This window comes from Falco cherrug, chromosome 20, assembly GCF_023634085.1.
Source record: "Falco cherrug isolate bFalChe1 chromosome 20, bFalChe1.pri, whole genome shotgun sequence".
Lineage (NCBI taxonomy): Eukaryota > Metazoa > Chordata > Aves > Falconiformes > Falconidae > Falco > Falco cherrug.
Window position 1 is genome coordinate 5,107,302 of NC_073716.1, and position 15,075 is coordinate 5,122,376.

The 15,075-nt window shown below is 61.4% G+C and overlaps 1 protein-coding gene across 4 annotated transcripts; it reads left to right on the forward strand.

Annotated features, from left to right (window-relative positions):
* Positions 1-884: 884 nt before the first annotated feature.
* NFE2L1 (NFE2 like bZIP transcription factor 1) lies at positions 885-11,592 on the forward strand. Of its 4 annotated transcripts, XM_027806535.2 has the most exons (7): positions 886-1,602; positions 1,816-1,951; positions 2,047-2,558; positions 6,606-6,821; positions 7,444-7,533; positions 7,917-8,078; positions 8,436-11,592. In XM_027806535.2, exons 3-7 carry the CDS (start codon positions 2,049-2,051, stop codon positions 9,765-9,767), a joined length of 2,310 nt encoding a protein of 769 aa, XP_027662336.1. In that variant the 5' UTR covers positions 886-1,602; positions 1,816-1,951; positions 2,047-2,048; the 3' UTR covers positions 9,768-11,592. The 4 variants fall into 4 exon arrangements, with proteins under 4 accessions (XP_027662339.1, XP_027662336.1, XP_005440090.1 ...); XM_005440033.4 differs by lacking the exon at positions 1,816-1,951 and having other exon boundaries at positions 887-1,602; XM_027806538.2 differs by lacking the exons at positions 1,816-1,951; positions 6,606-6,821 and having other exon boundaries at positions 885-1,602.
* The last annotated feature ends 3,483 nt before the right edge of the window (positions 11,593-15,075 follow it).

The window sequence follows — 15,075 nt, forward strand, 5'->3', positions numbered from 1 at the left end:
GGCACCGGGGGGAGGCCCGAGGCCCTCGCTGCCCCTGGGTGGTGACACTCTGGGGACACGCGGGGCAGTGGCGGGGCCTGTGGGGCAATGGAGGCTCTGCCATGGCGGCCCAGGCCTCGCCCTGCGCTGGGGGCCCGGGGCGCCCGCTGCCATGGCAACAGCTGCAGGGCGAAGGGGCGGTACTTCTGCTTGGCGGGGATTGGTGTGCGCCGCTGCCAGTTAAGCACCCCGGACGGGCGGCTGGTCTCTGCGCGTTGTCTTATTGGCAGCTGCCGCTGTCGCTCGAAAGAGGTTCGGCGTTCCATTGGGTGGGCGCCTTGTCACTCAATCGCTGAGAGGGGCGGGTCGCGTTCCCCGGCTTCTCCTCTCCCATTGGCGTAGCGCGCGGCCGCTGGGCCAAGCACGGGGGCCAGCCGCGCTGTCTTCGCGCCGATTGGCCGGTCGGCCTGCCTATCCAGACGGCAACATAGGCGGGAGTAACGCCTTGCCGCCGCCTTCCATTGGGCCGCAGCTTTATCCCGCCTCCCCTTTCCCGGTGCTGATTGGCGGCGACGCCGCGCGAGGCGGGAGGGGGGGGGTGGTTGGCCAGGGCGGGGAGCGGGAGCGGGGCCGGCGGCGGCGGCGGGGCCGGCAGCGAGCGGCGGCGGCCGAGCGGGTAGCGGCGGGCGGGGGGGCCGGGACCGGGACCGCAACCGCGACCCGGGGTCTGGGGGGTGGGCAGGGGCCAGGCCGCGGGGCGGGGGGGGCCGGGCCGAGGGCCGCGGGGTGGGCGGCGCTGAGGGGCCGGCGCTGAGGGGCCGGCGAGGCCGCGCGGGGGGGCGGGTCACGAGGCGCGGGGGGGTCTTAAAGCGCCCGGGGTGGGGGCGGGAGGGGAGCACATGGCTGCGAGGGGACCCCCACGGAGGGGGGCGCGGGCAGCGCCGGGGCCTGGAGGCTCCTCCCGGGAGCCGCCCCGTTGGGCTGGGGCCGGTGCCCCGGGAAGGCCGGGGCGGGTGTGATCCGGGGAGCGCCCGACTGGGGGCTGTTCTGCTGCCGGTGGGGAAGCCCCTGCGGGATTTTGTAGAGCCGCTGGAGCCGGGCTGAGGAGGAGAGGGAGTCGGAGCTGGATTCCTTCAGAGAGAGGGGAAGTTGACGCACCAGCCTAAGAATAGCTCAGGGAGGGGAAGTACGGACAATATTGTCCCCAAAGGTAACCCCCACCGGGGGGGTGCTGTGCCCCCCATGTGTCAGGAACTTTGGAGCGACACCCGCTCGGCTCCCCGCGCCCGGGGAAACCGCCGTGTCCCGGGGTAGCAGGTCCCGGGGTACAGGGCCATGTGCAATCCTTAGGGTGGTGCCTCGGCGGCGTGTTATCGCGTTTGCTCTCTTGCTTATATTTCAGCTGCTGATGAAATTAGAGCCAGAAGCGGAGGAGTCTTTGGACCTTCCCATGATTGGGACCTTTGACTCGTAAAAGCCGCCTTCAAGAAGCTTCACAGACCAGGAGAGGGGAAGAAGCAGCAGCCGGCTGTTGGAGGGAGCAGACCCCGTCCCAGAGCGTGGGGAACTGGGGGGGGGGGGGGGGCTGCGAGAGGAAGCCGCTGTATGTGGAGTTTGTGGACAGTAAGTCCCACGGATTTTTATGTAGCTGCATGGTCTGTGTTATAAAACTACTCTGAAGAAAAGGAAAGGGCAGGAGAGGGTGGAGGCTGTCTTCTGGGGAGAGAGTTTGTTGCTTCTCAAGATGTAAATCTTTAGTTACACTCTGCTGTTCGACCACTGAGCTCCAGAATTTTAAAAGGAGAACAAAGTAATCCTGAGGCCTGACTCTTGCAGGTTCTTTAAACTTTCATCCTGCTGTTTGGTGATAACCTGAACGTCGAAGTTGTTGCTTTATTTTGTTTGTTTGAAAGTGGGGCAGAGGAAAGACAAACCCAACCAACCTGTTGTGTGGAGAATTCACCTGACGCTGGTGTGTGGTGGTTTGTGGTTGTGTGTTTTTGTTGTGTTTTTTTTTTTTTTTAAAATTCCCAAACCCTCCACCTGTTTTCTTTTCTCCTCTGCCAGAAATGCTTTCTCTGAAGAAATACTTCACCGAAGGCCTCATCCAGTTCACCATTCTGCTCAGCTTGATCGGCGTTCGAGTGGACGTGGACACCTACCTGAACTCGCAGCTCCCCCCTCTCCGGGAGATCATTCTTGGCCAGAGCTCCGCTTACACACAGACCCAGTTTCATAACCTGCGTAACACCTTGGATGGATATGGCATCCACCCAAAAAGTGTAGACCTGGACTATTACTTCACTGCTCGTAGGCTGCTCAACCAGGTGAGGGCCCTGGACAGGTTTCAGGTGCCCACCACCGAAGTCAATGCCTGGTTGGTGCACAGAGACCCTGAAGGCTCTGTGTCCAGTAGCCAGCCCAGCACCGGCATCGCCCTAGAGAACGGCAGCGGTCTGCAGGATGGCAGCAGTCCTGACAATGGGGTGAGAGAGAGCGGAGCTGAGCAGGGTTTTGGGGAAGAACTGGAAGATTTGGGAGCGGTGGCTGCCCCGGTGAATGGAGACCTGACCAAAGAGGTAGGCAGGATTTTTCTTTTGCCTGTGGTGGGGGGGAAAGGGAGCCCTTGGGGAGGCCTCCCGCCCTCTGGTACCCATCCGAGTGAGCGGTACACTGTGTGTTGTGTGTGTTTAGCACTTGGGGAAAAGTGGATCCCTACTTGGGAATGGTGTAACATTGAGTTATGGTTCAGTTAGAGGGCTCCCATCATTATGTGCGGGTTTTTTTTTCCCCTTGTTTGTTTTATTCTTGGTCTGAAAGTAATAGCGAAAGGAGGGGGAAAGGGTTGAGGGGCAGCATTTCATCTCGTGCTTACAGCTTTGTGTTGTGAAACCGATAAAACGAGGCTGGGAAATAAACAGGGGCATTGGGTAACAGCCTCATCCCAGGTGTCGAGCGGGTGGTTGGGTTACTTGGCCCTGGAGTCCATCCAGTGGCAATGTTTATTGCTGGGTTTTCATCACAGGCGGGTGGGGAGAGGTGAACTGGAAAGTGGTTTATTTTTTTTTCTGTTTGAGCACAACCTTTCGGAGGCTGTGATGCAATGCCAGTCCCCGGGAGCTGCTGCTCTCTTTCCTTTTTGGCACCGCTGGCTTTGTCACGGCACGTTCAGCATCTCCCTGGCCAAGGTGCTGGGGGTTGTTGGTGCTGATTTGTGGTGTCGGGTCCTTCCAGCCTTGTTCTCGTGTCTCTTAAATTGTGTCTCGGGCGAGCTGCTGGGGCGTCTGGGCACGAGGAGAGCTGGGTTCGGCTTCTGACACCCCTGTCCCCTGTGGCGAGGGGTGGGCAGCTTTGCAGGCAGCTGTCGCGGATGCCTGGGGCTTTTGTCATGTGGCTTCGGCGCAGCAGCAGGCAGGGAATCGAGTGAGGAAAGGCGGTTGAGGAAAGGCGGTGTGAATGCGTGCACGCTGGAGAGACAAAGGTGACGATTGTTTTGGGTCTAGTACTGATGGATGAGCAGCAGGATGCTGCCGTAGGAAGCGTGGATGGTGCTGTGGCTGTGCCTGTGGGCAGCTTTTCCCTGTCCGTGGGGATCTCCTGGCTCCAGAGGCATTGGGGCTACGGGACTGAGGGTGAAAACCTTGTTTTGAGTTTGGAGCCGGCGACCTTGGAGGTGTCAACGAGCAGAACACAAGGTGGAATGTTCACACATGTAGTTTCCTCCCTGATAACTGAGAGAGGTAATTCCCCGTCTTGGGAACGGGGAAGAATTTGATGAAATGCCTCGTACAAGGTCACGCGCAGCCCAGGGAAGGCTTTGCTGTCCTTCCCCAAGCCTGATGCCCTTGGCTGAGGGTGTTGGGTCTGGGGAGCCTTTGGAGTGCAGTGTGGAGAAAGTGGGATCCCATTTTAGGGAGGAGTGCTGCAGGTTCGGGTGGCAAGAGGCCGGTAACACTGCTGTTACCCGGAGGCCTGTTTTATTTCTGTCTTGAAAATACAGTCCTGCGTTAGATGCCACTGCTGTGAGCCGCCCCTGTGCAGCTGCAAACGCGTCCGGCTGGGATGGATCTCCCGGCCAGCCTGGGCGATGCCGGCTGGGAAGCATGCCGCTCCACGCTGCGGCTTCACTCCAGTCGCTCCTTCAGGGAAGGGTGGGGAGGTCTGGGTCTGCACCTTCCCTCATCCCGGGTGTTGAGGCATCCATGCACTTCCTCAGGTCTCCATTTTCCATCTTTTTTTTTTTTTTTTTTTTTTTGGAAGGGAGGGGAGGGTGCTGGTGCACCTGCAAGGTGCACCGCGCTGCCGGGGGCATGGCACCCGGGCACCCAACGCCAGGAAATCCCGTCTGCCTCGCTGCCTCGCACACCCACATCACGTCACATCACATCGTCACATCACCTCTTCCCCCAGGGCCAGCAGGACTGCGCTTGCTGCTGGCCTGACGCTTCAAAGCACCGAGTTCTGTTTCAAAGCATTACCCCAGTGGGGTGGTTTTTGGTGGGGTTTTTTTTTGGGGGGGACACACGCGGGTGTTGGTGTCTTTGTCTGGAACCTTGACTCCCTGGTAAGTGCTGAGCAGCCGCCCAGCCTTCCCAACTGGAATATGGGGTGAGCTCTGCAGCTCCCAGCAGCTGCTACCTCTGGAAGGCACCTGCAGGGCTCCATCCCCACCCCCCCACCCCCCTTCCCTTCGTTAGGTGGACGATGATGATATGCAGATGGCTATTGGGCTGGCGTTTAAAATTTTTCCATGATTTTTTTTTTTTTTTTTTCCCCCCCCTGGCACTTAAAATATTGCGACTCCCTGCGGGAGACCTTGTTTGGGCTGTTCATAATAATTTTAGGAGCTGGAGCTTGGGTGCGGCGCGGGGCTCTCGGGCTTTGCAGTGCCGGGGGGGGTTGGGGATCAGCCAAAAGGGGAAACTAAATTTTTTTTTTTTTAATTGTCATTATTTTAAAAAATATTTTAGAAAAGAGATTTGGTTTTTTTTGTATGGTGGGGGTGCCAACTCCTGGTTAGCCTGGAGCCAAAGCGGGTTTAACGTCCCTCTGCAGCATTGGGGGTGGGGAGGGCGGGAGGCACCGCTGCCCTGGGCCGTTTCCACAACAGGGGGATAAAAATACGCGGCCGTGGGACATGTGATGAGCTGCTGGTGCTCAGCGCCGGCCCCGCCTGGCCGAGCCCCCCCCGCCCCAGCCCCCCCGCAGCCGGGCGGGGATCTCCTTGCACTTGGCCTCGCCTCTCCAGCGGCCGCCGTTACCGTTGGGCCCCGGGGGGGCCGGGCCCCGTTGTGCGGGGGTGAGGAGCTGGGGAGGGGGTCTTTGCCTCCCCGGGTTGAGCCGCGGTGTGTGTGTGTGTGTGTGTGTCGCAGCTGCGGGCTGGGGTCTCCCGGGGCAGGGAGCCAAGGTGACCGGGGTGCCGCCGCCCGGTCAGCCCCCCCGCCTCCCCCTCACGGCGCAGGCGGCCGCCCCCCCGCCCCGGTGCGGACCCCGCGCGGTGCAGGGCGAGGCCGGGCCCGTGGTGGGTGGGGGTGGGGGGGTGGGGAGGTGGCTCCCCTGCGCCAGGGCGGGGGAGCCCCGTGGCCGCTCATTGGTTCAACCCGCGGCCCCCGGTAGCAGCGATTGGTCAGGGCGGCGGCCCCCCAGTGGTGTGGATTGGTGTCGTCCGCCGCGCGGGGGCGGGAGCGAGGCAGCCGATTGGCGGCGGGCGGAGGCGGGCGTGGCCTGGCGGCGCCGCAGCCGGGAGGGGCGGGGCTTGGCGGCCGCCGCAGCCACGGTAACGGCGGGGGAGGGGCGGGCGGGGCGCGCCGCAGCCCGGCCCGGGCAGGGCGGCGGGAGCCGAGCCCAGGCGAGCCCGGCCCAGCCGCCCGGGGGGGGGGGGGAACCGCAGCCGCCGCACGGGGGGGGCGGGGGCGGCTCCTGGCCGCCGCAGCGGGGCCGCGGGCACCTGTGGCCGGTGGGGCGGAGCGGAGCGCGGCTCCCCCAGCCGCCCCGGCCGGCGATGCGTGCGCGGCGCCGCGCCCCGGCCAGCCCCCCCCCACGCCGCCACCGCCGCTCCTGCTGCTGCCGCCGCCGCCTCCCCCCCCAGCTGCCCCGGGGACCATGATCGGCGTGCGCCGCGGCCCGGGAGGCAGCTGGGGACATGAGAAAGGTACCGGGGCCGCTCCGGTGGCGGGAACGCTGCGGGCTGAGGGGGTACCGGGGGCGAGGGAGGGCTGCGGGAGCCCGGTAACGGCGGGGCCGGCGGCTCAAGTTGCATCAGGTGGGTGGAAATGCGGGGATTTTCCTGCCGGCGCACCCCACCCCTTATGCAAATGGCCGGGATGGCACCACGGGCTGATGCAAGGCGGCCGCGGCGCAGCCACCGCCGCGACGGGGGCCCGGGCGGCCCCAGCCGCCTCTCCCGGCGGCGGCCGGGCGGCCATGGGCGGCGGGGGGCGCAGGACCGGCCTCGCCCGCCATGCAGAGCGCGCAGGACCGCCGCCGGGGGCCCCGGGGGGCAGGATGGCCCCCGGGGGAGCGGACCGCGCAGAGGGGTGCCCAGCGGGTGGGCTGCGGGGGCCTTGGGAGGGGCCGGTGGGTGGGGACCCAGCCCGGGGCTGAAGGAAATCTGGTCTGTCTTTCAGGACATCGATTTGATTGACATCCTGTGGAGACAGGATATTGATCTCGGCGCTGGGCGAGAGATTTTTGACTACAGCCACCGTCAGAAAGAGAGCGAAGTGGACAAAGAGCTGAGCGATGGGAGGGAGCGCGGGGACAGCTGGAGGAGCGGAGGGAATGAGGTCTTGGATAGAAACCTACTAGTTGATGGAGAGACCGGGGAGAGTTTCCCTGCGCAGGTAACACCCCTGGGCCGACCGGGCTGGGGTCTGTGCCTGCAGTGATGCAGCGTGCCAGGGGGTCTGCACTCCTGCCCAGGCGGAGGGGAGGTGAGGGGCCCTTGGGCTGGCCCGGTGGGGCGAGCGGCATCACGTGTGACTTTCAGCGGGCATCGGCTGAGCCGCAGGATAAGGCTTTGCCCAGGTGGACGAGAGGATTTGAGGCTGGGAAAAGCGCAGGCTGCCTGCCGGGCCGGGGAGCTGCAGCGAGGCGGGCAGGGTGATGGCCGTGTCACCGTCGGCAGGGCGCTAGGACGAGGGCGGCTGGTTCTTGCTGTGCCTTTAGGTTGTCTGGCAGAGGTGGTGGCGCGGGTAGGCGCAGAGTCCCCTCCAGCCTGTAGCCGAGTCCTTGCGCTGGCAGTAGGTGAGGCTCGCCAGGAGCAGAGGCAGCACGTTTTCTTTCCTCACTGCGCTTGGGGGCCGCTCTGATGCTCTCCGGAGCAGGAGGATGGAGTCTGCGAAGCACTGGGTGGGGCCTCTGGCTCTTTTTGGATGCGCTGTAATGAAGCCCTGCTGTAAGGAGCTTGTTTCTCATCACCACCTCCCTAATCCTGGGGCTACGATTGCTTGTGTTTTACATCAGGTGCCTGGTGCGGAGGATCAGACAGCCCTGTCCCTGGAGGAGTGCCTTAGGCTGCTGGAGGCCACCTTCCCTTTCGGGGAGAATTCGGAGGTGAGCAGAGAGGGCGAAGGTTTCTGCCTCTGGGTGGATCCAGAGGCGGCGGCTCTCCTTAGCTCGCTCGCTGGGGTTTCGGTCCCTCTTGTACCCCTAACCCAGACTGCAGAACCAGCAGTAAATTGGGTTAGCCTGCTTAAGGAGGCTCCAGGCATCGTGCCTGTGAAACTAGGAAGGGGGGTGGGGTGGTCACAATTAATTAAAGACTTCTGGCTTTGCTTCTGATTAGTTCATAGTGAACTGTGGAGGAATAACTGCAACCAGTTCGCTTTGAACAAAGGAGAGGCGATTGCCCAGGCGGAGGTGGAAGGGCATTCGGGATTGCTGCCTCCCTGGCCGCGGCTGATCAGCCGGGGACTGACTCTGCCTCACGTGGTTAGTTTCCAGCTGCGGATGTCTCCACCCTGAGCGAAGCCGTGCCCGGTGAGAGCAGGTCTGCGGGCATCCAGACCAGCCTGCTGTCTCCTCTCCTCACCGAGACCGAGTCGCCCTTCGATCTGGAGCAGCAGTGGCAGGACCTCATGTCTATCATGGAAATGCAGGTCAGCTCGAGGGGGGGTTGCGGCAAGGCGTTGGCCCCTCCAGGCGCGCGGTGCCACTCTGTTGAATTGAGGTTCCATGACTGTCCCAGGCACCCAGTTCCTGGGCGACCGTGGGTTGGGGTTGGTGGCAGCTGCTTTGGTTTTGTCCCAGCCTGCGCGGTGGCACCGTGCCGCCTCCGTGGCAGTCGCTGCTGCTGTCTTAACCCTCCCGCAGCCGGCGGGTGATGCCGGGCTGCCAGAGAGAGCTTCTTCCGTGGGATCTGGAAGCATTGCTCCGTCTCCTTTTGGCACACACCAGGAGTGAAGGCAAGGGCTCGAGCGCGGCTCGTTTACCGGGCTGTTTCGCGTCTCTTCCAGGCTATGGAAGTGAACAACACAACCGCTGAAACCCTCTATAACGGCACAAGCGGAGACCTGCTGACTTCTAACTACAGCCTCGCTCCGAACACTCCCATCAATCAGAATGTCAGCCTGCATCAGGCCTCTCTGGGTAGCTGCTCACAGGACTTCTCCCTCTTCAGCTCCGAAATTGAAAGCCCCTCCATGGCCGGCAGCTCAGCCCTGCTCCAGCTGGCGCCGGACAACTCCACCGGCCTCAACACCACCTTCGGCTCCACCAACCTGAGCGGCATCTTCTTCCCTCCGCAGCTGAACAGCACCGTCAACGAGACGGCTGGCCCCGAGCTGCCGGACCCGCTGGGAGGTCTGCTGGACGAAGCCATGCTCGATGAGATCAGCCTGATGGACTTGGCGATTGAAGAAGGTTTCAACCCAGTGCAGGCCTCGCAGCTGGAAGAGGAGTTTGATTCAGACTCGGGTCTTTCTCTGGATTCTGGCCACAGTCCGGCTTCTCTGAGCAGCTCAGAAGCCTCGTCCTCCTCCTCCTCCTCTTCTTCCTCCTCGTCGTCCTCCTCCTCCTCGTTTTCTGAGGAAGGAGCTGTCGGCTACAGCTCCGACTCCGAAAACGTGGACTTTGAAGAAGCGGAAGGGGCGGTTGGATACCAGCCAGAGTACAGCAAGTTCTGCCGCATGAGCTACCAGGACCCGTCGCAGCTCCATTACTTGCCTTACCTGGAGCACGTTGGCCACAACCACACCTACAACATGGCACCGGGGGCCCTGGATCCCGAGGAACCCAAACTGCCCAGCGCGGGGAAGAAGAGCAGCAAGGAGAAGCCCTCCGAGTTCCTGGATAAGCAGATGAGCAGGGACGAGCATCGAGCCAGAGCCATGAAGATCCCCTTCACCAACGACAAGATCATCAACCTGCCTGTGGAGGAGTTCAACGAGCTCCTGTCCAAGTACCAGCTCAGCGAGGCGCAGCTGAGCCTGATCCGCGACATCAGGAGGCGAGGCAAGAACAAGATGGCTGCCCAGAACTGCCGCAAGAGGAAGCTGGACACCATCCTCAACTTGGAACGGGACGTCGAGGACTTGCAACGGGACAAGTCCAAACTGCTCAGGGAGAAGGTGGAATTCCTCAAATCCATCCGCCAGATGAAGCAAAAGGTGCAGAACCTCTACCAGGAAGTGTTCGGCCGCCTGCGGGACGAGAACGGGCAGCCCTACTCCCCCAGCCAGTACGCCCTGCAGTACGCCAGCGACGGCAGCGTCATTTTGATACCTCGCGCTGTGGCTGACCAGCAGGCCCGGCGGCAGGAGCGCAAACAGAAGGACCGGAGGAAGTGACGGGACGGCGACGCGGGAGGAGTGGGACACTCGCTCAAGTGAGAACTGGAGAAGGGCTGAGCCTGGAAGTACTTAGAGGAACTTTCATGCCTTCTTATCCGATATATCTTCTCAAAAAAACGTGACTGCTGCCGGTCAGTGTGCGGGAGAGACTGCAGGACCTGCAGGCTGTGTTGAGGGCTCCCTGCGGGGAGGGACGGACCCGGCACTGGCGAGCCCGGCGCCTTCCACAACCTGGAATCCTTTTGAGCGCAGGAAACGAGCTGGCATCACTGGTGGTGAGATTGGCAGAGGTGGAAAAACTACTGTTAGGAACTGGCTTTAAATAAGAAAAGAGATTTAAGCAAACGAACTTAAAACAAGTTATAGGAGAGACATTTTTCTGAACTTCCAAAGTTCTGTGATTTCAGGTAGTTGGTTTTTTTTTCTTTTTTGTTTTTTTTTTTCTTTTTTGTTTGTTTTTTTTTCCCCCCACATCGGTGTGTGTGATTCAATCTGACTTAATTCCAGATTAACCAACATCCCTTCCTAGATCAGACCAGTGCACACATGGAAACACAAGTGGTGTGACTTCCATTAACCCTTTCCAGTCTGAGGAAGCTCAGAAGGGGCTCACGGGAGAACCGTTACTGTCCGTGTGGAGCTGTGACGCCTCGGTGGAGGGGCACGTGGAGCTTTAGGATTTTGGGGAGGGGGTGGGTGGGTGGAACTGGAGAGGGTTAACAGAACCAGTGCGATATGCGGCCCCCGCCACACTCAAGAGCATGTCACTGCCGCCGAGCCAGCGCCGTGCTGGGCCGCTGAGCCGGCACACGCAGCAGCCTGCATGCAAACGCTGTCTTCTCCCACTGACTGGCTGGGGAACTGCTTGGGGGAGGAAGGCGGGGAGGGTCGCTGGGCCCCCCCCCCGGTCAGCGCACAGCACAAGGGGAGCAGAGGGTTCCCACCCCAGGCCATGGGCTTGTCACTTATAGAAATTAGACAGCTGTTAGGATTCCTGTTTCTTAACCGCGCTTTGATTTTTAGGGCTTCAGCCCTGTTTTTCCCTATAGGGTCTAGAGTGCTTGTGTTGAGTAAAAGGGAGAAGCCCAAATGTTCAAAGCTGCTAAATGTTCTCTTTGCCATAAAGATTCAGTGTAACCGTGTGATCACATTATAGGATTCTCTTCTGTCCCTAGGTGTTGGTCTGACTTCCTTTGTTTTCAGGAGGGGGGTGGGGGTAGTGCCTTGATCACTGTCGGTCTCCGCCACGGAGACGATCCTAGAAGCTGTATTTACAATATAGCACAGCTGGGAGTGTACTGACTTTACCAGCAACTGAAAAAGCTTAAAAATGGCTTTTCCTAGCCAGTCCTGTGCATGTGATACGGGGTGAGGGTGGTGCGGCGGGAGGGAAGACTCGGGGTGGTAACTCGAGGGAAGGAAACCTGGTGATGCAAGAGGGAGGCCTAGAGCGGCGCTGCCCGGAGGGAAGGTGTTTGGCTGCGGGCGCGTTTTCCAGGTGATGGGGAAAGTGGTTGGATCTTGGAGCACGTGGCGGGGTGTTCGGTGCGTTCGCTGTGGCCCCAGACGGTGTGAGATGGACTCACCGAGACCCTGGCAGGCTCGCCCATCCCGGACTCCTGAGATTCAACGGCTTTACTTACGCATGAGACGAAGCACAAGTGGTGGAGATGTGGGTGTGGGGAGGTTGGAAGGGAGCCCTGCGTGTATGTTTTAAATTATTTTCCTCTTAGAAACTTTATTTTAATGATCTGTGACCTGTCAGGGAAAGAAGAGAGATTGTGTGAGCACAGGACAAAAATAAAACGGCTTATTCACTGTACGAGCATTTGTTCCATGGATTTTTTTTTTTTTATTATTATTTTAATTTTTAAAAGATGAAGCAGGGCGGGGAAATGAAACGGCCTCCTCTTGTGGGTCCTTCTCGCCCACAGTAGCTCCTGGCTCTGCTGCAGTGGTGAGCTTGGAGCAGCTCTGGTTTGCCTCCAGCAGTGGTCTGGGGACGGAGTCGCCGTCATCCCAGCTCGCAGGTACCGGCCCTGGAGGGGAGGAAAATGAAAAGGCTCCTCAGTTGTGGGAAACAGGCAGCTCTGGCTCGGCTGCTTTTTTCCTTACTTCACAACAGCATCTTACAAAAAAAAAAAAAAAAAAAAGCTGAGGAAAAGTGTGTTTCTGGTTAAATCCGCAGCTGTGTGGAACAAGTCACGGGTCCCTGGGCCAAAGCCACCAAAGCTGCTGCAGTTCAAAGGCCGGGGGCTGGCTGGGCGCAGCATGTGGCTGCCGCTCGGAGCTGCCTTGGCACAGCCCGATCCTGCTCCTGGAGCTGGTGCTGAGCGTCCTGCTTCCCTGTGGGGCGAGCAAACGGCGTCGGCACAGCTCGAACCCTCCCCTCCCTCGCGCAGCTCCAGCCGGCGCCGCTGCCATGACACACGCCCCACCTTCCCCGCAGGTTTCGGCCGTGGCGCTGGTGACGGAGCCAAAGTTTATTCAATCGCTGTGTATTTATATGGGGCTCTGCAGGCCGGCTCCTGCCCCATCCCCCTCCCTGCGGGACCGGGACCGGGCCCAGGCAGGAGCGAGGAGACCCAGGCCTTCATCCCTCTGCCGGGATGGATCAGCACTGGAGCACCTCGGGCCTGCGGCAGAGCCACCGGGGGGCACAGCTCGTGCCACGGCCATCCCCACCTCGCCGCCCGCTTCGGTGCCGGTGGGAAGCTCTGGCCGGGAGCCGGTGGGCAGCTGCCAGGCTGGTGCTGGCTCCAGCCGCTGCTCTGCAGCCCCGTTCCCCGGGCAGGGCTCAGCAGAGCGGGATTCGCATCCAGCTGCGCTCAAGGGCAGGCCCTGACTTTGCTGGGGCTGCGGGGAGGGGGACGCGCTGCTGCCGAGAGCCCCCGCCTCGGGCCGGACAGGAACACAGGCCGTGCAGAAAACACCACGCGTGGCTGGGATGAACCAGCCAGGGATGGAAAACCGCTCCTGGGAACGGGACGGAACAAGTGACCGGGCTGGTGCTGAATTGCTGCACTTAAAAGCAGCATTGTGGGTGCCTGCCCCGTGGCTCAGCACCCTACCACCGCTGCGCACCTCGCTTACGGACGCCGCTCTCGAAGGCTTCAACACCCCCTGCCCTAGGGCACTGCTGCTGAAGCCGGGCACCTGGGCCACATGCTTCTCTGGGGCCACCAAAGCCTCGTGTCCACCAGCCCTGGCCCCCTCCCTCGGCAAGACGCAAGCAGACGAGCCAGCAGAAAGCGTGCTGGCCCTGCTCCCCTCCCGGGGGTCGGCCACCGAGGTCCCCACAGGGTGAACGTCCTTTTCCTGGGGATGAAACCTCTCCTTACGCGAGTGGCAGGGCTCGTCTGCTCCTGCTGCCGGAGCTGAGCCCAGGCCAGCTCCACGCATGGCAACAGCTCAGCCAAGGGGAACACGAAGCATTAAAATACACACGCCGAGGTGCTTCCCTCGCTCTTCCTGGGCTCCGGGGTATTTATTTCAGATATTCCTTCGGGGGCTGTTTTAGAATCGAATGCTGGCTTGCAAAAAGCACCGCAAGGATATCCCCTGTCCCGGTGATGCCGGGGGAAGGTTAGAGCCCCCCCGCTGGGGTCACTGCCCCCTCCCTGACTGGAGAAGGGAAGCGGGATGCGGAGTGCGCAGCCATGGGACGGGAGGACACACCGCTCCGCTCGGGCTCCAGTTTCCCTTTGCTGCTTCCCCAGCGCCGCAGAACGGGACCTTTTACTCCGTGTCTCCGCTCCTACGCTCATCCGTGTCCTTGCTCGTGCACAAACCCACCAGCGAAGCCCCATCTCTGCCGGGAGGCTCCAGGTGAGCAAAGCGCAGCCCCCAGCCCCGGTCCGGCCGAGAGCCAGCCTGGCACAACCCGTGCCGGTCACAGCCCTGGCGGGCCAGGCAGCAGCTGAGGGGGGCAGGCGGGATTGGGAGCTCCTCACCTCCGCTGCTGTCACTGGCATGTCACGCCGTGCTGTCAGAGGCGCAGGCTGCCTGCCAGCCCATAATCAGGTGAAGTGCAGCCCTTTCATTTTCCGAGGCAGGAAGCACTCGGCCACCAGCGAGGCCTCGCGCCTCTGATCTCGGCCGGAGCCAGGGCTCAGCGGCAATTCCAGACGGTGTCCGGCTGCCGCCCGAGCCCTCAGCGCAGCCTCCCGCCGCTGTGCTCCCTGCCTGGGACGGTCCCTGGTTTCTGGGGGGACAGAGGAGCTGCCTCTGCCCTTCCCTGCCCCACTTCCAGCAGTCCAGGTCCAGCCTGGAGCACTAAACCAAAGGAAGCCCCCCACACTGTCGCCCACAGACCTCCGAGCGCATCATGAGGGTTGTGAGACTATTTCCCTGTGCCTCAGTTTCTCCAGGGGACGCATCCTGCCGACACAGTGTCACAGCCAGAGGCTGGTGCCTGCCTGCAGCTCAGCCAGGAGCCCCACGGACCCGGCGCAGCCACAGTCCCAGCCCCGGGATGCAGCAACGTGCATCTTCCAGCTCCCTGCTGCGATCGATCGCCCCAGAGCCTCCCCAGGGACCCGCAGCCTTCTTACGTTCAATTAAGTGGACGTTACCCCTTCCATCTCTAGTGATTAATAAAGGTTTAATTGCTGCTTCTGCTGGCTGCTGGGGCAGGGCAGACATTTCCCCGGCCCGCCGGGTACAGGCTGGGCTGTTGTGAATAACCTGCATTTCAACCGGCTGCACAGTTCTTCAGCTCCGAGCGCCAGTGAGGGGCTGGTGGAGCCCCTGCTCAGCCCTGAGCACCACCCAGATCCTCCCTGCCTCTCCCTGCTCCATCCTGCACCCTCCCAACACCAGAAACCAGAGCCTGGAACCACAAGCCTCCTCTCTCCCAGGAACGCTTCAGCCCACTGTGCTGCCTGTACCACTGCGTGGAGCGTCAGCAGGGCTGAGCAGAGGACGAGTCTACTCTTCTCCATGCACAGGAGCTTACGGCCTTCAGCAAGCCCATACTAAGAATAACGGGAGGCCATCTCCATCCTCGGCCAAACGCCCGGCAGAACCATTGCTGGAGCTCTAGAAACCCATCCACCACCACAAAGTGAAAAAGTCTGCTCGACATTCAGGTGAGAATTGAAGTAAAGGTCACTTACCCCACCGCTGGTGCTCGGTCCTGGCTGGGAACACATGCAGCGCACGCTCCCGGCTCAAGCAGCATCTTGCTACACCCAACGAGGTCCCAAATCACAGCTAGTCCTCTTGTCTCCACGGGCGAGACTCAACTTAGGCCTCTAGACACTAACCTCTACGACACTTCTCTTCTCCAGATGGAAGCCAACAT

Excerpts from the sequence above, each read along its gene's own strand:
- NFE2L1 (XM_027806535.2), top strand. The coding sequence starts at position 2,049 with ATGCTTTCTCTGAAGAAATACTTCACCGAAGGCCTCATCCAGTTCACC. Across the intron at positions 2,559-6,605 it reads ATGGAGACCTGACCAAAGAG|GACATCGATTTGATTGACAT; the intron begins GTAGGCAGGATT and ends TCTGTCTTTCAG. Across the intron at positions 8,079-8,435 it reads TGTCTATCATGGAAATGCAG|GCTATGGAAGTGAACAACAC; the intron begins GTCAGCTCGAGG and ends CGTCTCTTCCAG.